Source organism: Lemur catta, chromosome 2, assembly GCF_020740605.2.
Source record: "Lemur catta isolate mLemCat1 chromosome 2, mLemCat1.pri, whole genome shotgun sequence".
Classification (NCBI taxonomy): domain Eukaryota; kingdom Metazoa; phylum Chordata; class Mammalia; order Primates; family Lemuridae; genus Lemur; species Lemur catta.
In genome coordinates, this window is record NC_059129.1 from 94940010 (window position 1) to 94965633 (window position 25624).

General features: G+C 44.0%; 1 protein-coding gene across 1 annotated transcript in view; it reads right to left on the reverse strand.

Annotated features, from left to right (window-relative positions):
* Positions 1 to 3584, reverse strand: part of SIM1 (SIM bHLH transcription factor 1) — a 67089-nt gene extending 63505 nt beyond the window's left edge. Inside the window, exon 1 of the mRNA XM_045544078.1 lies at positions 3094 to 3584. Within this exon, the coding sequence (XP_045400034.1) occupies positions 3094 to 3268 (175 nt within the window). The 5' untranslated portion in view covers positions 3269 to 3584. The remainder of the gene's footprint in view (positions 1 to 3093) is intronic.
* Positions 3585 to 25624: the final 22040 nt, after the last annotated feature.

The window sequence follows — 25624 nt, forward strand, 5'->3', positions numbered from 1 at the left end:
TCAACAGTTCAATTTTATCAACTCAGGTAAATAAAAGCTGAAACTTGCCCCCAGATGAGGAAACTACTAGACTCTGGGAGGAAAAAAAAATGTGTGCAGCAAATAAGGAGGGAGGGGAATGACCTGTATTTTAAGGATTTTTTTTTCTTTTTCCAAATATAAGTATGAAAGGATGGATACTTGTTTGTTCATTTAACTTATAGCTTTTTGGCATTACAGGGTATTATAGATGAAATGTGATAGGAGCAAAAGCAAGTAAAGTTTCACAGCATTGTTATGCCTATAGCTATATCACCAGATTAATAATTATTTTAGATTGCATACCTTGCAAAATCCATATGCTACATGTGATAGAATGTTTACCATGATGAAATTGCTATCTTTATCCTATCCTTCACATTTTATTGAGGACCTGTTATGTGCTAGGATGGCTTCAAGATAGATGTAAAGATGAGTTTCATCTTCAAACAAATTTCATTTATCATCACTAAAAAAGATAACACTCACATAAAAGTGAAAAAGAAAAAGATAACCCCACTGCCTTGGACCCCAATCTTGTCTCATTCAGTCAACACTGAACCCACATTTGGCACCCCCTGGAGGTTGTGCCTGGTTCTGCGGCTTGTGACTCTTACTCCTTTGAAAGCTGTGGTTTTCTTTTGGTTTTTGTTTGTTGTCATTGTTGTTTAATATTTTAAAGGACTGTCTTCAGGTTTTGAGTTTTTGAAGCTCATCCATTGTCAAAATTAAAACCTCGTCCTCAGAAGCCAGCTGTTTGGATGACCCTAACTCGCTGGGTGGAGGCTGCGGGTGAGTTATGAGCTCAACAGTAGCTGGAGAAATAAATGATGTGCCCGGAGTTCACACATTGTCCACCCCCTCCTCCCCATATACTCACACTCACCCACAGAATAAGGGAGAGTGGGGTCCAGGGCTCAGGAGGAAGATGAGGGGGGCTGCAGAAAGCACAGTCGCCTTAAAAGTAGCCAGAAGGGACTGGCCGGGCCACCAAGGATACTCCAGTGGAAGTCCTCGTGGACGCACTCTTTAAAAATTAAGAGAAGTTGGCTGTGAGAGTTTACTTTTTGTTTTTCCTATTTATTCATAATGCGTTTTATAATTTGTAGAGTTAGCGTTTAATTAAACAAAAAAAGCTTGCTCTTTTAAAAACAAATACAAAACAACAAAAAATATACTCTCCCGGGCCGCGCCTGCCCCGGGTCTGCACGACGCAGGCTAGAGTCCTTGGCCTGGCGACTCCCCGGGCTCTCCCGTCCCGCTTGGTGCCCGCCCCGGAATGCCGACCCGCTATTCTCCTCCCGCGATTACTCGCAGCCCCACAAGCAGCACCATATGCTGCTTCTGATCAAACAGCGAGCAACATCGGCACCGATAATTGACGAGACCGGCTAGAAATCACGCAGAAAGGGAGCCCACTGAGACCGCAGGGGCTGACAAATCACTGCTAATAATCCTGTTAGGAACAGCACAGCCAGCGGAGTTCGCAATAGCTTTATTTTTATAAAGTAGGCGCTGACAGTATAAAAGACAACGAGATCTCTTTTTTAAATAGAAGGCAGTGTGGCATAATGGTAATTTTCCCACCAGCAATTCTCAGCACAGTTTGAATGAGAAACGTGGTTTTTAATATATAAGTACCCTCTCCTTTTCTTCTCCTTGTTTAAAACAAAACAACAGCAAAAAACTTTTCAGGTACTTTAGGCTTTCATTCCTCTCCTCTCTCCATTGGTTTCCAGGGAACTGTTCAGGGAATTGCTTTAAGAAGAAATGACTATAACATCACTTATAGTTTGAGGCTAGAACTGAAGTATAATTTGAAAGTTTTCTTTTAGTGCTTTTGATTAATTTGGAGCATATTTTGCAAGATTTTGACTTGGATAATAACTTTACTGCCAAGATCAAGCAAAGTGAAACTCCAAACCCAATAATGGCTGTTTCCTCTCCCTGCATTTAAAAGAAAACAATAAACCCCAAACATCTAAAATCAACAACAACATAAACCTCTAGGGGTCAAATAAGAAGCATATTTGTAAATAAACAGAGTTCTGTCTCTTGGATTTTTGTTTGTTTGCTTGTTTAGCAATCTCTCTTTTACATTTCCAAATCCTTCTCCCCCAGCAAATATATATCTAAAATATTTTTAAATGTTTATGTTATTTGGGTGCAAGTAAGGGAAAGAATGGATAAGTGGAAGAGAGCAATGTCCTTTTTCTAGTGAGAGTAAATAGTTTTATACAGGACATGTTCTAAAAAGGCTGCTCTGTCCTCATACAGTGAATCTTGATAATCTAAATACAAGTTTTAAATCATGTCAGCAGCTCAACTATTCTAACTTCTAGGTCTTATAAGACAATTTTCCCAGGGTATATTTGCCAACCTGCTGCCCAGAAGATATTTTCTAAGCAAGCTAACCATCTTAATTCAATCTTGTGTATTTGGAGACTAGACAATTATCTTGCAAATAGTATCAAGCCTAGAGTTGCAAATCACTAAGATCCAGAGTTAGGTTCAGAATCTGTGAAGGTCTTGAAAATTCACAATAAATTTGCTATAAGCAGTCAAGAGATGGAATAAATTTAGGACATATTTGTTCACAAATATGCCTGCTCCTCATTTGCAGAATTATAGACATATAGAGAAATTATTATCTGGCTTAGCTAGTTCCATGTACATGCACCTATCTATATCTAGCAAAAATACAGAATTTGGCAGTGCTACTGCTTTCTACTGGATACAATTCTAACAAGAGGAATAAAAAAGAAAGTCATGTTTGGATTAGTAGTACTTTCAATTGAGCCCAGTATCTGAAGTGTTGACAAAAGGACTGTTGGGCTGCTTCCCAACCAAACATATCTGATGGACTGAAGAGAAAGTATTACTGGGGAAGTAGAGGGATTCTCAAAAAGGCAACAGGAATTCTGAGTTCAGCAAGGACCTTAGTCAAGCAGACAGACTAAACTTCCCTTTGCAGAGAGTATATATGTAAATATGTATGTACTTCTTTGCTCACTGGTCTAGGCTCGTTGCCTGGCAAATCTGCCTTTGAAATTCCATCTGGTCAAAGTCACTTACCTTCTGGGAACACCACTCTCATTTTGAGATAGCTGGTCGTGAGTCTGATTATGGATGCTTTGTCCAGCTGCGAGGTGATAGCCGAGGGCAAAGGCAGTAATTTAGCCAGTTCATAAAATTCACTGTTTTCCTTCTCCCTCCTAGTCCGGGCAGCATTTTTGGACTTTTCTTTCATTGTGTCTCGTTCCCCTTTTCTTCTTACAGCGTAACCTCCACAGATTCATCCAAAATCAAAAATAAACTTTCAATTAAAGATCATATTTGGCAAAAACATAAAACATACTTTGAATGAAAAGGCTGAAGTCTTAGCACTGAGGAGAGTGTATTGGTGGCATTAAAAGACCAGTAAGGCGAACGGAAGCAAAATGCGGGATGCAAGTATGAGAAAGTTGCTGATCCACGGCAATTTGGACAATCCTGGGGGTCTCCTGGTATCAAATGCCGGCGGGCCCCCTGCGGAGCCAGTCTTTTCTTCTGTTCCTCGCGGCGAACCCCGGTCCTCGGAAAATCGACATAATAATCCCCGGCGTTTGCTCTTCAGTCTCGCGGCATTTGAGGAGGCTCCGAGCCCCTTTGGGAAGAACAGGAATCCCGGACAACTCTTTCAGGCCACTGTGAAGATAACAGCATCAGAGTGTAAGAGATCTGCGGCTCCACAATCACTCACACCCTCGTTCCAATTCCAAAAAACGGCCGGGAAGGGCCTCAGCACGCCTCAGCGTTCCTTGCCAGGCTCGGTGGTTTTTGTTTGATTTTTAAGATTTGGAGAAATCGGCAGTGAGACTAAACCCCCGCAAATAATGTTCGCATGCCCTCACCCATGCCAGCCACATTCTCCAGGCCCCTGGGAAGTTGCCCAAACAACAAAACGCATATTTTTGAAGACCCTCAGGAGACCTTCGGCTGCCGGTCCCTGCGCCCGCACCCAGGCCGGGGGCGCGTCCCAGGAAAGCAGGTTCTGGCAAATCAGAATTCCTCCACAGCCCTGCGGGCGCCTTTCAGTCCCCCGACCCTGGCAGAGCTGGAGCTTGGCTACCTTCTAAATGCGGGTCTCAAGTCTGAGGGATTCCTTAAAAAGTGACACTTACACATCAAGTCCCTCGGGACTCCCAAGGCGACCCAGCGCTCGCTGCCCAGCAGGGGCGGCAACACGCGGGGCACCGCAGCGCCAGGTTAACAGGTGGCACACTCGCGACAGCCCCTCGCAGGCGCCAAGGGTGGGAGGCATCCCAGCCTCTCCCCTCCGCCACAGACCTGCTGGCGCCGGGCGCAGGGGGTCTTCTGCTTCACCTACCTTCAGTCTCCGCAGGCGGCAAAGGGTGCGGAGACGCCCATCTCTTAATTGTACTCATGCCTGCGGTCGGACCCGGCAGCTCCGCCGGCCTCTCCGCTTCCCACCGGCAGAGAGGAGCGGAGCATTCCCAGGCTCCCTGTTCTTGGTCATGAACTGGGGGAGGGGTGCGTGGCAGAAAAGAGGATGAGGGCTTTGGGTTTAGAATCCCCCTCCTCGGTAGTTGCTGCAAAGCCAGTACAGTATTATTCTTAATTGGAAGCCGAAAACGCGCCCCCCCCCCCCTTAACTTCTTTACAGCTTACAGGATTTAGCTTCAACTTCTCTCCCGGACTCCTCTCTCCCGCCCTCCCTCAATGCCACTCACAAGCCTCCTCGCCTCTTATTGGTCCGGCGCGGCCCGGGGCGCGGCGGTCATTGGCCAATCGGGCTGAGTGACGCGAGTATGCCCCACACCGCCCCCCGCGCTCCCTTGCTCCCAGCTCGCAGTCTTACTACCCGCGTGGCCGCTGCGCTCCTAATGAGCCCCGGGTGCTGGGGTCGGCGCAGTCCGGCTGCTGCCGCTGCTCCCGGCCTCCGGGGCCTTCCGGGTGTTGTGCCGGCTCTTTGGGGTTGAGTGGCTGAGCCCTCAGCCCAGCGCGCCAGCCCCTCAGTGCGGGAGACGCCCAGAGGCAATGGGCTGCGGCCCGGGCCAAGGAGGTCTTGCTGGCACGTTGGGGCACCCAGCCACCGAGGCTGGAGCCACCTAGACTGCGGGTGAGGTTCGCCCAAAGGCCGACTGCGCGGGCAGGGCGCGGGGTCCGTGGCGTGCACAAGGCCCGGCGTCGGGGTTTATTTTCTCTCTCACATTTCTCTGAAACCAGTGACAACGAATTCATGGCCAGAGGAAATAAATACAATACCTGTCTTTAAATTAATCCGAAAGAAGAGAGTCTTTTTCGAAATGGGTCGGGTTTCAGGGCTGCAGACACCACCAGGGAGTTTTCCTGGGGAGCAGCGACGGGACCCTAGGGGAAAAGAGCTCACACTTCAAGTCAGAATAGAATTAGAGTGATGGATAGATAGATTTTCCACAACAATCCGTTATCTTAAACGTCAGCCAACTTTTTGCTGGGTTTTGTTTGGGGAAACAAAAGTCCAACATGAATATTCCTTACAGAAAGCGTACAGTATGCATTTACAACGTTCACAATTCCCTGATAGGAGCTGTTTAAATAAACGCTCGCAAGGTAGTGCTAACAAATTATATCTCAGAGATCCTCTCATTTGAATCGCCTTTTCCTTCTCTCATCTAAGACAACAGATAGCAAGGAGACCACAAGTAGCAGCGAGAAAAGTTGAGTTGCCCCAAAGACAATTATTGCTGCTCATGAATCACCCCCAACAGACGCGAATCCTCTCTTGATTTCGGTGCTGCTGGTGACCACGATTCTGCTCCTGGGAATGCGTTTGGAGGCAGTTGTTTCACCTGCCGTAAAAATCAGTGAGAACACCAGGGACCGTGCACTCGTCCTCTCGTTTGTGGCGCTATTTTTCACTGAGAAAATAAATACTCTGAAGAGGGGTATGTGCCATTCTACTGATATTGGGAACAACTCAGAGTATTTGTTTAAAAATACAGACATCTGCCGCCTCCCTGCTGCCCGATGGCAGTAAAGTCGAAGAACGACAACGGGAGCTTTCAGGGGTGGGGCAGAGTGGTATTTATACATCTGGGCAACACCTGGCAAGAGAAGGAAGGTAAATGTTCTGGATAGAAAGAAAGAAAGAAAAAGAGAAAAGCATAGAGATTTTGTAGGTGTTTCGAAACTGGAATCCAGCTGATGGGCTCTAATCTAGAAGAAGGAGTCATTTCCCCCGTGGCTGTAGCCACTTAGAGATATGGCTCTAAGAGGGTTCCAACCACTGACTGATGCACTTTTAACAAGAGATACATAGGAAGATAGAGATACACTGTGGCTCACTTATATACAAGATTCCAGAAAGATAAGATAAGGTCAAGTTAGCTACTACAGTCAAGATGGGGGGAGGGGTGATGCGTTTGTAGAGGGGAAAGAACCTTTCCTGACCCTCCTTCCCCTGCCAACCTGGCCAGATCTTAGAGGTAAAATGGAGCCTCCAGGCGAAGCCATGACACTTTAGGGTTAAGAAGCGGTTTTCTATTACGACTGTGTGCCAGAAAGGTAAAGTCTGCGTTTCTCTAAACCCTAGCTCTACTCCGAACAACAGGCAGGTGTGGAAGTGCCTTTCTGGGGTCTGAAACCTGTATTCACAGCAGAGACTGGGGGAGGGAGTGTCAGATGGTGCTGGGCTTCTCGTACAGGGCGCGTTTCGAGCGGAAGAAATGCAGTATTTTGCCTTCAGAAGCAAGATGGGTAAAATATGTATGGACGTCTTCACACCAAAGGCCAATGTCCTGGGAGGGCTGGGCGGGCTGTTCCAATGTCCCAATAATGCTCAATTGTCAATGAACTGCGCAGCCATTGTTTAATAAACAAAGTGAATGCACGGCCATGAGGTGATGGCCCCTTGTTAAGTCCTCAGCACACAACTGTCTGAGCCGCGTTTACCGACAGTGAATTAGCATGACGACGTAACACCTGTTTTTCTAATCTTTGAACCTAGGTTGGAGCTGGAATGCGGCTCCTTCACTCCCCTGCCCCCGCGCAGGGACCCAGCTTTGCATCCTCTCGGCGACCCCACCTGTCGCCCCCACGTGCGCCCTGCTAGCCAGAGGCGCGAACCGTGAACCGAAACCTCAGGTGCCTCTCACGTGTTCTGAGAATTTGCTTCCGTCTCTAGCACTGGAAATTTTAAATAAGTTTCTCGAGGCTGAGAGAGCCCCCGAAAAGAAAAGAGGTGGGCACTCGCGACCCACCAACACCAAACAGAGATCCTGATAGAGTGTAGGCCGCCGCCTCCTGGCGCGAGTGGCTGAACACTTAGCTCTCTGGCCCTCAGGCACCCAGAACGCGATCCTAATGCCGGTCTATAAACAAACATCTCTCTCCTGCCCCCACCAAGGAGAACAAACAGTCTAGAGTGATGGCGACATTGTTCCCTTGAGAGTCCCTTCCACTGCTGGGGCGACCCGGGAGGTTGTCCTCATGGAGTCTGCCCTCTGGCCGGGACGCCAGGACCTGCAGGCGTCCGCGACTCCAATGCTTGCCGCAGTCCGCCGGATGCGGATTCGGGAACCAACGCGCCCTGCACGCGAAGTCCCGCGCACCCCGCCAGCCCGCTCAGAAAGAAGGGGAGGAGGCATCGGGGGCCGCCTGACCTCTCCCGACAAAAGGCACAATCCCGACTAGAAAAGGTGAACCTTGAGTAGTAAAAGAACAAGTGAACGCCTAGCGGAATTCCGGTGCAAACGGCCCAAGCCAGATTTCAACGCCTTGGCCCGACCCCTGCTCCGGCATAGACCTCCACCCTGCCTTGTGATAACCCTTCTCTGCTTTTGGCTGTTTAAGCATCTGACCAAAACTAGAGTGATTTCTCTTACCCCGCCCCCGCCTTTTTACAGACTGCTAGGGACGCACAATACACTTTTACATGCTGGAACATCACATTTGCACATTGTACGAAGCACACAGACATGGATTTTGCTCAATGGCCATGGTCAGGATGAAGGATATATTTATAATTAAGATTCAAAATCTGAAGATGGTCACTTAAACATCTCAGTATGTTATATCCAGATGTTCACTCTCTACCTCTGAAAAGGTCAATTTAGGGAAATATTAATATCTAAGGAAATATCAACATTTTCTACTTCCATGTTCATAAGTCAATGTAATCTTGCCCTAGACCGATTTCATTACCACATTTAGACGTTGACATCTCTGTGAAGTCCTTGTGATGTTGAGGCAGAAACAAAGGCCCCTTGCAACTATGACACTGTGGAGTCAGTGTGATAGAAAACAAAGGATAGGAGGAGCCTCCAAAAATAGGCTCACATTTAATATTTTAGGAATTATGGCAAATATTTCTTGTCTGAGCACGATGTATTGAAAAGTATAAGAAATTTTACACACACCAAAAAATCCTTTTCTGAGGTACTACTTTTCAGGCATCTGCATAAATTGGCCCATGAAATAGCAAAAAAAAAAAGAAAAAAAATAGCTTCGGTGGTTACACAGGGGGAAAAAAACAGAAAATGCACTTGAAAAATGAGAGTGGTAAATACAAGTAAGGATTTTATATAGTCTTTCTAAATATTCTTGGGGATATTTCCCACTCAGATTTTGAAACCGTGGTCTAAAATATAACCTTGGGTTGGTTGCTGAGAAATTAGTATTTCTTAAATTGTGCATTGCAGACACAAATTTTAAACTTTAAAAGAATAGAATTTTTTTAAAAAAATGGTGGCTGGAAAGAAAACTCTGATCCTGTGCATTCTGAGGACAAGAGAAGGTGGGTGCCTGCCTCTCCAGGTACCAGCACTGTACACACTTTTCCAGAAATCGACCTGGGGATGATGTGTGTACATAATTCAGCAAAGCTGGATATGGGAACACAATGGAGGTGTTCAAACGCTGGAGATGAACACTGGTTTGCGACTCGAGTTGAAAGACACGTTGATTCCTACATAAATTGGTTTCCGAATGAATTCCAGGCCAAATCAGGCTCTTGGTAAACCTGGCAGAGCCAGGCCCAAGCTCACGAGGCTGGGGTGGGACCAGGCGGGGTCAGTGGCCTCAGAATGGGCTGGATCCAGAGGGCAGGGGCCTATGTAACTCCAGGTCTCTAACACGAGCCCTCTGGCTTTGAGAGCCCTTGGACTAGGTTTCTAGAGTGTTCTCCCCCTCTCTGAGCCCCAGCTTGCCTTCCAGTCCCTGGCGCCAGTGTGCCCGGAACTGTGCCGCTAGGGCTTAGCCCTGTATTCCCTAGGCGGGGTGGGGTGGGCAAGAGAGTCTAGGGAGGAGGATCCCTCTAATCCATAAACAGATGACCGTCTTCCAGACTTGGCCAAGCCTGGGGTCAGCTGGAGTGGAAGTGGCAGCGGAGGGTGACCTTTAAATGTGGGCCCTCGGGCCCCACCCTGATTAGGAATCAGAAATCCCAGTCTGATTCAGAATCGGTATTCTGTAAAGGGATGGAGGAACTGGACCCCTTGGCAGGTCACAACGCCAGGGAAGCGGGAGTGAAGATGAACTCAGAGCGAGAGGCTCGGGTACCACTTACGGCAAGGCCGCCGCGCAATGAAGGGGACCCGCACTTGTCCTGAGACGGGACAGCATTCGCAGCATATCCCGGATGGGGGCGCCAGGCAACTGAGGTTGTTGCATCCCCAGGCCTTGAGTAGCTGTCTCCCGCGCTCGCCCTTTTGGCTGGATCCCGGGACCAGAGGAAGTACCTCTGTGCTGCGCTGGAGACCAAGTGCCCTGTGCAGCACATTCCTGGGTCCCATCCTTGACTCATCACCTCTGGGCCCAGGACGTGGGCATCTACCCTTGAAAACCTGGGTGACTTTGCTCTTAGCCGTAGTTTTGGAAACTTTAGCGTGCGTGGGAATCGCCTGAAGGGCTGGTTAAAACACAAATTGCTGGACCCCACTCCTGGAGTTTATAATTCAGCAGATCTGGGGTGGGACCCAATAATTTGAATTTCTAACACGTTCCCAGGTGCTGCTACTGCTGCAGCTGCTAGTAAGTCAACCACACTTTAAGAACCATTGCCTTAGTCTGCCTTTTCCCAGCCTGTCTTCAGAGTAAAAGACTGTAAGCCAGGGGAAGATTTGAAGTGATGGTCCTGCTATTTATAGAATCTCGGACATAGAGCATAAAATATGACTGTCTAGTTGAGGCTCAGGAGTGATAGGGATGTCCTCTGTGATAGGGATGGAATCTCTGAAGATGGCTCATTTCTGCCTCCTAAGGAAAGAGGGTAGCTTCAAGATGAGGGAGAGGAAGGTAGGACTCTAGCCAGACCACCCTTCTGTGGGGAATTTGGCCTCAGAAGAGCAGGGAAGTGCTCAGAGTTCTCCCAGAAGGTTCCAGGGTTCTCAGTTATGTTGCAGGGAAGAAGTCCAGAGACTCTGAGTCAGTTGACTAGGGGTGGGACACATTGGAAAGACAGCAGCTAGGCAGTGGTTCTCTTTTTGGCCCCAAATCTGTTTCCTAATTTTTCAAGACTACCTAAGCGTAAAGGGTCCAGGGGGTATGTGTGGTGTTGGTCCAGAGGTGTGGTGGCCAGAGGAAGAGGCCCTGCCTGGTGCATTGGGCCTGTGAGATCTAGCCCTTCCCTCAAGTGGCCAGTGCTCCCCCTGTGCAGGGTCACATTATAACTTTGTTGGCCCTTAGGTAATTTTGTCATGTTTTTATGGGCTTATTTCTTTATAAGAAAATATTTGAAAATTGTATTTTACAACAAAATTTAGACAAATGGCCAACAAACGTATGAAAAATGTTCAACATCATTAATCATCAGGGAAATGCAAATTAAAACCACAATGAGATATCACCTTACCCCTGTCAGAATGGCCATTATTAAAAAGTCAACAAACAATAGATGCTGGCGGTGGCTACAGAGAAAAAGGAACGCTTATACACTGCTGATGGGACTATAAATTAGTACAACCTCTGTGGAAAACAGTATGGAGATTCCACAAAGACCTGAAAGTAGACCTACCATTCGATCCTGCAACCCCACTGCTGGGTATCTACCCAAAGGAAAAGAAGTAATTTTATCGAAGGGACACCTACACTCCAATGTTTATTGCAGCACAATTCACAATTGCAAAGATGTGAAATCAACCAACTGCCCATCAATTCATTAGTGGATTAAGAAAATGTGGCACATGTATACCATGGAGTCCTACTTAGCCAAAAGGAAATGAAATAATGTCTTTTGCAGCAACATGAATGGAACTGGAGATCATTATCCTAAATGAAGTATCTCAGGAATGGAAAAACAAATGCCACATGTGTTCTCTAATATTTGGGAGCTAAACAATGGGCATATAAGGGGGCAAAGAGATGTACAGGTCATTGGAATCTAAGAAGAAGAAGAGGGTAGGAAGGAGTGAGGGGTAAGAACTTACCTATCCGGGACAGTGAACACACTAAATGATGTGTGTGATGAGCACACTAAAAGCCTCGACTTAAATATTATAAAAGGTATCCATGTAACAAAAACATTTGTATCCCCTTAATATTTTGAAATTAAATAAATAAATAAAATTATATTTTACAACTGTGTTGGTATAAAGATGAATGTAATTCAGGCTGGTTTCATTTTCATATATTTATTATTCTTACATTTATTTTTTTCTTCTCATTGTAAAAGAAATAAAAATTAAAACATTTCTCATAGGTGCCTAACACTACATGGGCCCCAGGCACTGTGCCTATTATGCGGAATGGATAAATCACTGCTGCTCCTGGGCACACTTGGAAGAATCAGATGCTGCGCATACCTTTTCCAATCTGTGGCTCCTATGGCTCTGTAGGAAACCCAGGGAGAGGCTTGGGACAGGGATCTCTACCCAGGAGCTTCATTTCTGGTATGAAACCGGCTGGCCCCTCAGTGCTCCTACTGCAGAATCCCTCCACCCTAAGACTGAGTGGAAAATCCAGACAGATCAGGTTACCAGCATCATTTCTTATCTTCACACCTGGACTACTGCACTTATTTTTCTTACCTGGAAATCAAGATTATTATGTAAAATCCAAGTTTAAAACAATATGCAAACCAAGCAAATGCATCTTGGTAAAAGGTGAAAGATTTATACGATCTGAAGAGAAACCAGAGTGTAGCAAATGCATCTTGGGCTGCCAGTTTGTGTCTGCTGCTATGCAACTACTTAGCTTCTTTTATCTTTTATCTTTCTGGAGTTTCTTTATGCATATTCAAGCAAGCACCAATATTGATGTTTTACATACTGTTATACACCTTGATTTTTTTCATTTGCCATGTCAATATGCAGAAAGCTTCCTCATGCAAATATCTGTATAGCATTCCATTTTAGGTATTTACCAGTATAATTTACTTAACCTGTCACCCACTGAGGGCATTTAGGTTTGTTTCCCATTATTGGTATCACAAACTATACTGCAGTGAATAACATAGTACACATGTCATTTTCCTATGTACAAGTGTACCCACAGGACAAATTCCCGTAAGTGTGGAGTTGCTGCATCAAAGGGTACATGGATTTGTACTCCTGATAGACATTGTTAAATTGCCCTTCACAAGAGTTGTGCCAAATGACACTCCTACCGGCAATGTGAGGGTGACTGTTTCCCCACAGCCTTGCAATGAAGTACATTATGACCTTTTTCCCCAATCTAATAAGCGAAAAACATCAGTCTACCTTTAATTTGTTTTTCTTTTATTAGGGAGGTTTAGCATCTTTTCTTATGCCTAAGGGCCATTTGAACTTCTTATGAACTGTCAACCCCAAATCATTTGAGGATGGAGCCCTCTTGGCTCTGAGATGGGGCAAAGTCCTTGGGTAGGAGAAAAAGGTGGGACCTGATTTTAAATAGAAATGAGGCTTTCTTGAACCCTTGGGGTACAGCTCACTAGGGAAGTGGAGACAATCAGAAACATGGGTTCAAGGTTCTGGAGTCATCTACCAACACTTTTTTCTCACATGAAACATTTAACATTCTTTAATGCAAAACACAGAATTAGATAAATATGCAAATATAATTCTAATGTGTCTTCATCCAACAGTTTTCCTGTCTAATTATAATCAATTATGTTGTACATATGTTAAAATAGTGGTTAATTTCTGGATTCTGTATGTTTTGAAATTCAGTTGTCCCAAGTTGATATTTGATCAATCTGTTTCTGTATTTTACCTACAAACACAAGGGGGACTTTACCACAAAAACGACTCGAGGATTAACATATACCAGCCAATCACTTCTCATGATCTGAACAAATAACTTGGAGGAAGCAGGGGGATAGATTCATCTCAGCAGCAGTTTGACAGGAGGAAAAGGCCATAATGGTTTGGTTAAGAATCTAAATAAAAATGATAAGTAGGGGAAAACAGAGGGAAACAAGTGCACTGCGAATGTGTAGCCTATCTCGGTTTAGATCTGCCTTGGTATTTATTTTCACTCCTGGAGATCTGATAACTAGTTTGTGAAGATAAATGTTGTACCATAAGCTGTTGTGTATTCTCCCTGAATAATCAGAAGTCAAAGAAAAGAAACCTTGACGGCAATGTGATTGTTTTACTCCAAGCCAGGTAGCAATATAAATGGGTGTTAAATTTTTACATTAACTCTTCTTAAAATTTTTATATTTCTTGTTAATTTTAGGGCCTCAGAGTATTGGAATTATAACATAGTTCTCTATCAGATAGCTCTCTCTCTTTCTCTTTCTCCTACCCACCCCCTCACCCAGAAAGACATGATAATGAGAAACTATTCCAGCAGGAGAAGCTGGTTTAGAAACAAATGGATTCCATGGCAACTCCTGACTCCACATGACTTCTAATAACGGGCATTTCAGTTGAAATTGTCTGCCTGATATTCTACCCAACTCTGGTGCTTTATGTGGGGTTTTCCCTAGTTTACATCTCAGAAATGGAGTCTTAACCTCCAGTTTCATGAATAAGCAACAGCAGCAGCATCAATGTGTCACCACCTGTAACCATGATGTGGCCAGTGATTTGTCAAGTGTTTCTGGTTCCAATTTTCAGACTAGCTGACAGAGATGAACACTGCATGAGAAATGTTCAGAGCTGGTATCACATAGTGTAGAAAATCTGGAAGTTGTGTTCCACTGCAAATTGACAGAAAGACTCAAATGTTCTCATTCAACTCAAGATAAATGCATGCATCAGGCTCCTGACAGCAGGTTGTGAATGCTGGGCTTCAAGTCAGAGACTACCGCACTGCAAAAGGAAAACTAAACCAGGACAAAAACAGCCAGTGTTCCCCTCTCTTATTAAAGGAAACCAAATCTATCTGATTTTGTGCTAGAGCTGAGTGATCCACTTGTCTCCCAATAAGTACTGGCACCATTGTCATTGTGGTAAAAAGAAGAAAGAAAGAAATGTACCAGAAGAGGTTTGTAAAACCTCATGTCCAAGTATTTTATAATTCTTTACTCTGACCCCCCCCAAAATTGTATCACAAAAGAGTTAAGTGATCATCTTGGAAACACTACAAGCCAATGATGTAGTAGGGTGCAAAAGTAAGAATGAGCTGAATTTGTGTTCCTGAGCTCCTTCCAGAGCTTCTGGGTTTTACTGGGGAGGTTATGCCTCACCTGCACACATAAAGACTGAAATTCAGCCCTAGATCAGTCCTACGTCCCACCTAGTTAGGACACTTTGTTCTAATTTGCACAAAGGCACTATTTGTTCTAGCACCAGCCCTGCCAATACTATCCTCCTGGTTGATTCAAGGCTTGTGTGACAACACGTCAAGGAATGTTATCATGATGCATTGGAAATAATCATGCAGGAGTTCCAGTGGTTAATGGGTGACCAGCAAATAACTTTTTATTCCTGGGGAGTGTAAGAATAGAAGTGACATAGCAAATTTGTTTAGTGAGAGCATATTCCAGAGAAAGTGGGAGAATGAAAAAAAAGTTACTGTGATGAAGAAAAGGAGATGAACATGTGGAGGTGGGAAGCACTGAGGAAAAAGTTTTACAAAAAGGTTGACATCAACATGTACAAATGGTTTAAAAATCAATTGGCTAAGTTCATGGAGAAATGCTTTAAAAATAGCTGAATATTTTATTTTGAAAACTATCAGACAATTAGCTTATGCATCTTTTAAAATTACTTAAAAAAATCACTCTTGCTTTTACTGACTGGAAATTTGAAGGACATGAACCCACTATAAATCCATACTATTTAATAATGTTATCAGCTATTAGTTCATTGATCAGCAATGCTGTAGTTTATACAGGACCTTCACATCTTTTTAGAATGAGCCGAAACTTGAGTAGTGAGATGGTGTATTTGAAGTGTCCATGCAGTGACCAGAACACGGTGGGTGCTCAGTGCAGTGGAGAGCTTACTCCGACTCCCACTTGCTCTATGATTTCAGCATGGAAGAAGTTAATTGGAACTTCTTTGAAGTTATAGTCCTCCACATTTTGGTGAGGAAGGGGACAGGTGACATTTCCCCAAGTTTCTAAAAGGAAGGCTGAGGAAAGAGAGTGGAGTAGCTTTTCCAGAAGCACGCAGGAATAATGTTCACCCAATTAAGTATTTCCAGACTTTCCCTCAAAAAGTGAAAAAGACCAAGTAAAAAGAAGTTAAAGTTAGGCTGGCACGGTGGCCTCACGCCTGTAATCCCAACACTCTGGGAGGCCGAGGCAGGTGGATCGTTTGAGTTCAGGAGTTCGAGACCAGTCTGAGCAAGAGCGAGACCCCGTCTCTACTAAAAAAAAAAAAAAAGAGAGAGAGAGAGAGAGAGAGAGAGAGAGAAAATATACGGACAACTAAAATATACATAGAAAAAATTAGCCGGGCATGGTGGCGCATGCCTGTAGTCCCAGCTACTCGGGAGGCTGAGGCAGGAGGATCGCTTGAGCCCAGGAGTTTGAGGTTGCTGCAAGCTAGGCTGATGCCACTGCACTCTAGCCTGGACAACAGAGCAATACTCTGCCTCAAAAAAAAAAAAAAGAAGAAGAAGAAGTTAAAGTTAAATGTATTGAAAATTAAGAGAGTAACTCAAGAGGGAAACATTCCAATTGAAATCAAGGAAGCAAAAGTATATCTGGACTGAAAGAAAACGAGCTTACTAGCTGGCCTGAATTCTTCTTGAAACTTTTTATTCTGAAATAACTAAATATTTACAAGAAGTTGCAAAGAAATGTGCAGGGAAGTCCAGTGCAACCTTCACCCAGCCTGCCCCATTGTTAACATCTTGCATAACTATAGTGCATATAAATACCAATAAATTGACATTGGTACAATTCACAGAGCTCATTCAGGATTTTCTAGATATACTTGCACCCAAGTGTGTGTATGCATAGTCCCATGCAGTCTTATCGCATGTGTAGCAGTGTACCATCACCACAATTAAGATACAGAACTGTACCATCACCGCAAGGCTCCCGCACGTTATCCCTTTATAGCCACACCTGTCCCTTTCCCTCCATCTCCATCTCTAACCCCTCGCAACTACTAATCTGTTTTCCATCTCGATAATTTTATTATTTCAATGATGTTACATAAATGGAATCATATAAGCTGTAACCTTTTGAGATTGGTGTTTTCACTCAGCATAACCCCCCTGAGATTCATCCATGTTTTACGTGTATCAATAGTTCATTACTTTTTATTGCTCAATAGTATTCAATGGTATGAATGTTTCACAGTTTGTTTAATCATTCATCCATTGAAGGGCATTTGGGTGGTTTCCAGTTTCTGCATATTATGCATAAAGCTGCTATGAGCATTGGTGTATAAGTTTCTGTATGAACCTAAGTTTGAATTTCTCTGGGGCAGATACCTGAAAGTACAACTGCTGGGTTGTATGGGAAGTCCATTTTTAGTTTTAAAAGAAAAACTAAAACTAATTTTGTGACTGTACCATTTTACATCCCCACCACCATGTATGAGTGATCGATTTCTCCACATCCTCACCAGCATTTGGTATTATCACAATTTTTAATTTTAGCTGTTATGATAGGTCTGATATCATTGTGGTGTTACTTTACATCTCCCTAAGGCCAAATGATGTTGGATATCTTCTCATGCACTTACTTGCCATCTTTATATCTCCTTTGCTAAAATTTTCATATTTTTGTGCATTTTCTAATTGGATTGCTTAGGATTTTTTACTGCTGAGTTTTAAGATTCTTCATGTATTGTGTGTGTGTATGTGTGTGTGTATGTGTGTGTGTATGTGTGTGTGTGTGTGTGTGTATGCAAATTCTTTGATATGTGATTTGCAAATATTTTCTCCCAGTCTGCAGTCTGTCTTTTCATCTTCTTGAAAGGGTCTTTCACATAGCAAAAATTTTAATTTTGATGTCTGATTTTCCCATTTTTGATTTTTGAAGTTTTTTTTAAGAAAGCCAGAGAACAACATCATCTACACAGAAATGCCTTATTGTCAAAAACCATAGCTCTGTGAAGCTGTTTTCATAATTGCAACAGGGAGAGGAATAGCAATCCCAATTCAATAGATATTTACTAAGCATCTACTGTGTAACAGGTACTGCTCTGGGTACTCCGGATTTGTCAGTAAACAAAACAGCAAAGATCCCCACACATGTAGCACTTAAAATCAAGTGGAGGGAGTTTGACAATGAACGTAGTTTTAGAAATTAATTACATAGCAGGTAAGAGGGCTGTAAGTGCTACGGGAAAAGAAAAAGAAGACCAAGGAGCACAGGGTGCTGGTGGGGGAAGTTTGCAGTATTAAATAAGAGTGTCAGGGAGCTTTACTGAAAAGGTGCAATGTGAGCCAACTTGAAGGAGGTGAAGGAGTTAGTGGAGCGGATATCAGGATGGAGAGGACTGCTGGAGCAAGACCCTAAAGTGGGGGCGTGCCTGGAGGGTTCAGGGAATAGCAAGATTAGTGCCTGAAGCGGAGTGCAGATGGGGAGGGGTGAATATAGGAGAAGAGGTAAGAGAGGCATATCACGCATAGCCTTGGGGGCCATAGTAAGGATTTTACTCTGAGTGAAGTGAGGGGATATTGCAGGGTGATGGCCAGAGCAGTGAAATGATCTGACTTGGTTTTAACAGGGTCACTCCGGCTGCTGGATTGACTATAGTCTGAAGGAGGCCAGAGTGGAAGTAGGGAGCTGTGTATGAGGCTGCCACAGGAATCCAGGTGAGGGATATTGGTGGTGTTAACCAAGCGATAGCAGCAGAGGTGATGAGAAGTGCCTGGATTTTGGATATATTTGAAGGTAAATCCAACACAGTCTTCTGATGAATTGAATGTGGGATGAGAAAATGAGGGAGAAGGAAGACTTCAAGGTTACAGTTATAACGTGGGATAAAAGTGGCCTAGAATATAGGTTGAGAATAGAAAGTGGGAGGGGGAGAGAGAGAGACACGAGAGAAGGGATCAATAAAACACACAGTTCAGCCTTTGTGGGGGGCAATTTAACAGTATCTATTTTAAAATTTAAAATGGATATATGTTTTGGTCCAACAATTTTTCCTTTTAAGGAATTTATCCTTCAGAGATATTTGCACATGTACACAGTTATTTGTAAAAGGACTTCACTTACAGATCTGTTTGTAATAGTGAGAAGCAGAAATAACCTAAACATATACCAGTAGGGGAATGGTTTATGCACTACGATGCATCCAAACTATAAATCACTATGCCACATTAAATGGAGTGACAAATATCTACACAAACTCTCTAAGGTACATTGTTAAATGAAAACAGCAAGTGGCAAGTAATACGTGAAGAGGATGAAAAAGAACTCTATATGCACAGTTACATATCTACATATATGTAAATATACAGGGATAGCCCTGGAATTATGCATAGAAAACTCTTTTTTTTTTTTTTTTTTTTTTGAGACAGAGTCTTGCTCTGTTGCCCGGGCTAGAGTGCCGTGGCATCAGCCTAGCTCACAGCAACCTCAAGCTCCTGGGCTCAAGCAATCCTCCTGCCTCAGCCTCCTGAGTAGCTGGGACTACAGGCATGTGCCACCATGCCTGGCTAATTTATTTCTGTATATATTTTCAGCTGTCCAGATCATTTCTCTCTATTTTTAGTAGATATGGGGTCTCGCTCTTGCTCAGGCTGGTCTCGAACTCCTGACCTCGAGCGAGCCTCCTGCCTCCCAGGGTGCTAGGATTACAGGTGTGAGCCACCGCGTCCAGCCAGGAAACTCTTCAAAGGACCAAGGAATAGGTGAAAGAAGACATCCACTTTTACTTTCTTTATATGTTTAAATAGGCACTTAATACTGTTTTAATTAAATACATTTTAAAAGTCTATATTATATCCAAAACATTTAAAAAGCAGGGTAGAAAGATTTTTTTTTTCTTGTTAATAAACTAAATTCTTTACTACCTTCCTTAGAGGTCCCAGGAGGTCCAGATCCTCCCTCTGGGAACCCCCCTTCCATGCTTCGGGAGTGAGTGGGTTAGCTGGGGTGAGGGGCAGGGTCTAGGACAGCTGAGGCCATTCTATTCAGAAAGGCCCTGGAAGAACTGCTGGGGCTTTTCTGTGATCGGTAACCCCCCAAAGAATTAGTTCTACCCACAAATCCTAGATCACTTTGTCACCTTCTGCCTTCTATTGGGATAGCACAGAGTGGCAGAGACAAGGCTTAGAATCCAAAGAGCCGGGCTCCAGTCTGACACTCCCCCATATCTTCTGTTTCCTCATCTGTGAAATCAGAGACAACAGGGAAGGTCAGATGAGAGCTATACCTGGAAGTGCTTTGCTGGTGAAAGACCCCAGGCTGTCAGGGTTCTTAAGGCAGGGATGTGTCTATCCCACTCCAAGCCAGGGCGTGCTATATTGTAGCTACTCTGAAATGCATCCTGAATAAGTGCATTTGTTGCAATTCATGTGGTACTTTTGCAGTTGAATCAGAATAAGAACCTAGTGAAATTATTATTATTATTATTTTTCATTTTAAGTTTGTGTGAGGATGCTATTTCTGGATCCATTTAGGTTTTTTGCTTTCTTCAAGTTTCACTTTCATCTCCATCCCCCCAGTGACATTTATTTGCAAGGGCACGCAAGGACAGAATGCCAGCAGTACAAGTTTGCCACCTATAGGTGGACATTTTCATTACAAGTGGTTTCTTATCTGACCCAGATAGTGGTCTAGAAAACCAAAGGAAAACTCAAGCCAACCAAACAAAAAACAGGCCATGTGCACAAAACGCTCCCCGTGACTTCCACTCCAACCTTGCTGTTCACATATTTTCTTTCATTATTCCCATGAGAATTGGTATTAATTAGTATCACCAGTAATGATTTTTGTGACTATAAACCAATATAACTTTTGCTATATGAAAATTTGTCTTAAATGTTTTATTGTATTTTTTTGTTTGATCAAGGTAGCTTGGATTTTATAATATAAATGTTCTATTTCTTCCGAAAATTTAAAAAAACATATCTAGATCACTCTGCCTCACTTCTTGCAATCCAGGTGAAAGCATTGGCCTGTATAGACATAAACCGTCATGCAGATGCTTGCGTAATGCTGGCCAGGGGAGGCAGGAACACAGGCTTGGTTTATATCTGAGCTCCACGTGATCATGGTCCGACCCCGCCTCCCGTCAAGCATCCATCTATAAATTGGTTGGACTGAATCTTTTGTGTAGTTCTTTCTAGCTCTAATAAACTAGATTCTATGGGCTAAACATTATTATAATAACAATTATGTTTAGCATTTATTAAGGCCTTACTACCTGTCAGGCCCTGGGCTAACCACTATCTCATTTGATCTTCTTGACAAACCTATGAAGTAGGTGCCACTATTACCAGTATGAAAACTGGGACTTAGAGAGATTTAGTGCAATAATTTGCCCCAAATCACAAGGAAGTCAATTCTAGGGCTAGAATTTGAATGATGACAATTTGACTATCAAGTGGGCCATGATTTTAACTACTGTAACATATATCTCAGTAAGTGCTGTCCATTTTCATATAGTTCCTTTGGAAGTCTACCCACATATTCTGATAATGCTGTCACTACTATTTTTGGATCACTGTTTTAGACATAAACTGGTAAGCTAATTTGAATCGAACCAGAAAGTTGGCCTTACTGATGTTTGACCATCTCCAAAATAAGCAAGTGATCGAACCAACTAATGTGTTCTGATCTATCTACATCCAACATATCATTGAGCACCTAAATCTTCATACAGATGGAGACAAAAGACACAGGGTCTCTAAGACAGCATGTGCTGTGGCTGGAGACGTGGGGACTGCCAAGGGTTAAGGAAGGAAGCCATCACGCAGGCCCAAGTGTTTGTGAAGGAGGATTGGAGCATGGGCCCGACAAGGCATGGAGTGTGGGGCTGTGGCAGAGCTGGGACAGTGTGGTCAGGTTTAACCAGAGACAAGTTTTGCCCCTGGAACCAGTGAGAAAGAATGTTGAAGCCTGGGGGCCCAGTGGAGGAGGGCCTTGTGTGCCAGACTGGGCATCATGACATTCCCTTGGTAATGAGGAGTTGCTCAGGGTAGGGGGTTTGGGTGACCCTGCCTGGGTCCTCGTCACATCTTTGACCAGTGGGCTCCCTAGGTGATGTCCTTTACCCTCAAGGCTCTAGCCATCACCTTGTTCCACGGCTGTGGACATTTCTTTCTTGCTTTGAGCCCTCCAGGTCCCCGCATTCACATTGCACGGTAGGTAGGCACACCCACCTAGTGGTTGTTTACTTTAGGGGCCTTGGATTCAGCATGGGTACATAACACTAATCTGTCCTGTCGGGTTTCCCATTTCAGTTCATGGCCTCAGTATGGTCAAAGTCAACAAGATCAACCCCTGAAAGACATCACCAGATCTCCCCTCTTGCTCCTTTCCCAGACCCTACCAATCCCCAGGTCCTATTACAGGCACATCTTCTCTGGCTAGTGCACATAGACTTTGGGTTCAGACAAACCTGAGTTTAAACCCTGACTCTGTGATTATTAGCTGTGAGGCCTTGGCCAAGACACATAATCTGACTGAGTCTCATTTTCACCATCTGTAAAATGGGCATGATGCCTACCCACAATTTTACTGTAGGAATTAAATGAGATGCTGTATGTAACAGAACCTTGAAGTAATGTTACAGCAACTCTCATCTTTGATAGCAAATAAATAAACGTTCTTTAGATTAAAGGTTTCTGAACAATCTTATGGTAGCTGGTATTTTCTATTTGCACCCCTCCCTCCTTGTCCTTTAGGTCCATTCTCTACCCTGTCAACTGCCGTATTCCCCAGACACTGAGGCTATGCAGAGTTCCCTGAAGGAAGCTGGGCTCCCTTTAGCTTTCCGCTGGGTTTAACCAGTGAGCAACCATTGGAGAACTGGGGAGAGAAAAGTCAAACTGTTTACTGCCTTGTCCTCTTCCTGCCATAGCTCTGACAGTGGTCATGTTCTTCTAGGCCACAACTCTAGTGGGCAGCGTCTCCTTTACAGCTACAGCTCTCACCACTTGAGGGAACCCTTCTCTCTCCCCTTGCGCCTTCAGAACTGGGTCAAGACTTTACTTTTGCTAGTCTCTAGTTGCTTTGCTATCCTTCGATGATAACTGAACCCTGTCTCACTTCTGTACACTTTTCCTTCATTAAACTCTTTTCAGTTAAACCCTGTGCATACGCCGTTTCTGTTGGAATCTGGCTGGGACAAGGTACAAATGGCCTTTGGGAAAAAACTATCTGGCAGGGGCCTGCAGGATGGATGGCAGGGGTGAGATCCATCTGGAGAGGGAGTACCGATGAGGGACTGGGCTAGAAGAGATAGAAGTGAGGGTGGACAGGAAGGGCAGGTGCAGACACACTCTCTTTGCTGTGCAGAGTGCTTGCTTCTGCCACTGGCTACTTGTCTGGGTGACACATCTGTTCATTGTCTTCTTTGAAAGCCAAATACCACTTTTAGGTGACTGTCGGAGGAACTGAAAGATAAATTTGAGGAACTGAGAATCTGATGGGATCCCATAGCTCCAAGAAAGCCCTAATCCTGTTTTGCCTTCTCCAGCCCTGCTTTGGGCCTGGTTGTAGTTGAGCCTGTATTTAATTGGGACTATAGAAGTCTCTGTTTCTCTCCCACCAAAATCAAAATACTTACCCTCCATATTCCCATAGCACTTCACAGACGTTCCAATTTAGGACTGACCATGTTGACTTTGAGGTCAGGGGCAAACCATCTGGGTTTGGCTTTGCCTCCCCAGGCCCCTGCCCAGAGCCGGCCCATCCTACCCCAGCTCTGTGGATAAGACACCAGGCGTGTGTCTGCGTTGGGGCCAGGCTGGAGTAGGTGAGGATGAGAGAGAAAGGCAATGAATTCGAGCTGCTCAGAGCGCACGTCCACGGCACATGGGGTCAGAGACTGCTTTGAAGTGAGTGGCACGTAGGAGGGAAAGGTGAGCTCTAGGAGGAACCCAGTGGAGCTAAGTGCTTACCCTAGTCAGGATGTCACAGGGCACAGGGAAGGAGAGAAGACTGGTTTTTTCACCCAAGCTGCCTCTTTGCCTCTTAGTTCTTAGCATAATTCTGACTCTGCAGAGGTGCACAGTAAAGGTTATGTTGGTAAATAAAAGATTCCATCCCTGGTACATGTTGTTGAATTGGCCAAGTAATTGTTTCCAAAAGGGAGACATTGGATTCTTTTATTCTGGAAAAACAGCTATCCAGTTTTGAATTTTACCTTCTTACCTCTTTTAGGGATTGGTTAAGAATAATTGACAATATACACTTTTATTTGGGCAGGATCCATGATGGATTCATAGTTGTGTTTCCATAGGGCCTAGAGTGTAGTAGACACTCATAAAATACTTGAATTTATTGTTGTTAATTGATTTCTTAGACTTCTCTCCTCTTCCCCACCACCTTCAATAGAACATCTGCAGCTTTTCATTTACCCTTCCAACTACCTGACCACGGTCCACTCGTTCGAGACATAAGAAACTCACTATGAGCCCCAGGATGTAGGTAGGATGACATAACCTAGGCAGGCTGGAGAACCGGGAAACTCGGGCTGCGCTCAGAACAGTCCTCCTCTCACTAAAGGTGCTACCCTATGGCAATCATCTTTCCCATCAAAAATTTGTGATCTGGTTTAAACGAGACTTTCCTAATCAAAGCATACTTTTCACTCTGTTCTCTTTATTCTGGTTTTAGGTGCCTTCATCCCACCCTCTCCCTCTGTGGCAGACAGAAGCAGAACCTACTCTGGGAAATATGTGGCCGCAGCAAGAGCCTTCGGGCAGGGCCCACCGTTGCACCCTCCATATCCAGCACAGGTTTTCTCCCTAGTCTTTCCCCCTGGCTCTCACCCACTGCATTTCGGGCCTAGGAAATGCATTGTAAAGACTGCTCTAATCAATTCCTGGATTAAAAGGGAAGGCCTGAGAATGCTGTGATAATCTCAAGAGGAGAGTGAGACCCTGTCCCAAGTAAACAGTTTCCTTTTTGTTTTTTATATTTTGATCTTATGAGCCTTGACTAGGCTCAATTGAAAACAATGGCAACCTCTTCAAAGGAGACTACCAAGCCCTTTAAATGGGCTAATTCTGCCCCAGGTTCCCGCCATCTATCCGCCCTTGACAAGCGCCAGTAGAAGTCAACAGGTGGTTGTCCAAATATAAATGAAAAGGCTTAACTCTAAAACATCACTGTCTGAGGGGGGTTTTAGAAGACTTTACTCTGTGGTTTTGGCAATGACTTTGTGTTTCTTTGCCAGAAAACAGAGAAATTTGACCTGTGTTTCTCAGGAGTTAGAGATTTTCATCACCACTGTCCCTACACACGACCTATCCACCCCTTCTTCTCCCCAACAAATCAGGAGATTCAAAAATAAAAAGTGAAGAGAGAGAGGCTGTGCAAATAAAGGGAAGGGAACGGGACAGGAATGCTTAGTGAGTCCATATTTTATTCTCTTATTAAGGTCACATTGCTATGTGTTAAAAACAGAGGGTACTTTGATGTGTGGGCAGAGTGGGAGGAGAAGTATTTTGCAAGCAGATTTCTCTCAATAAGTTTTTCTTTGTGCTCACAATACTGTGACAAATTATTAGAGTGACAAATTATTGTTTACCTATATAAACAATGCATATTTAACTTACCACCAGCTTCTTAGGCAAGGATTGAGAAGGCAACAGGGAACACAGAGGAGGGAAGGACCACAGGGTATAATCTTTCCAGCTTATCCTTCACTTTCTTTGGTACTTTCCCTTTCTTAGGGAGCCAAACATCAGACACAGGCCACAGGATTCTACAGGAAAATATTGACTCCAGGCAAAACCCATTTTCCAAAGCAGATTCTGTTGTGTTTGAAAGTTGCAACAAATTTGTTGGTAGAATGGACCATGTAGAAATTTTATCGAGAACTTAGGGATTCAATTCAGAATCTAACTTTACATCCTTCAACTTCCTGAGCAAGTAATTCACTTGATACTAGTTTAGAAGAATAACTTGTCTTCACTTTCCACTTTGGCAAGTCATCCTGGGTGTTTAGTAATTTCAAATAACCAGCAAAAAGGGATAAATATGACACCTTTTTCTAATGTAGAGGCACAAAGCTTTGATTATATAAGTAAAAAATATATAAATATCTTAGCTCTACTTACATATGACACTAATAAGTTATGTGATTCAATTAAAAATCCCCAGGTA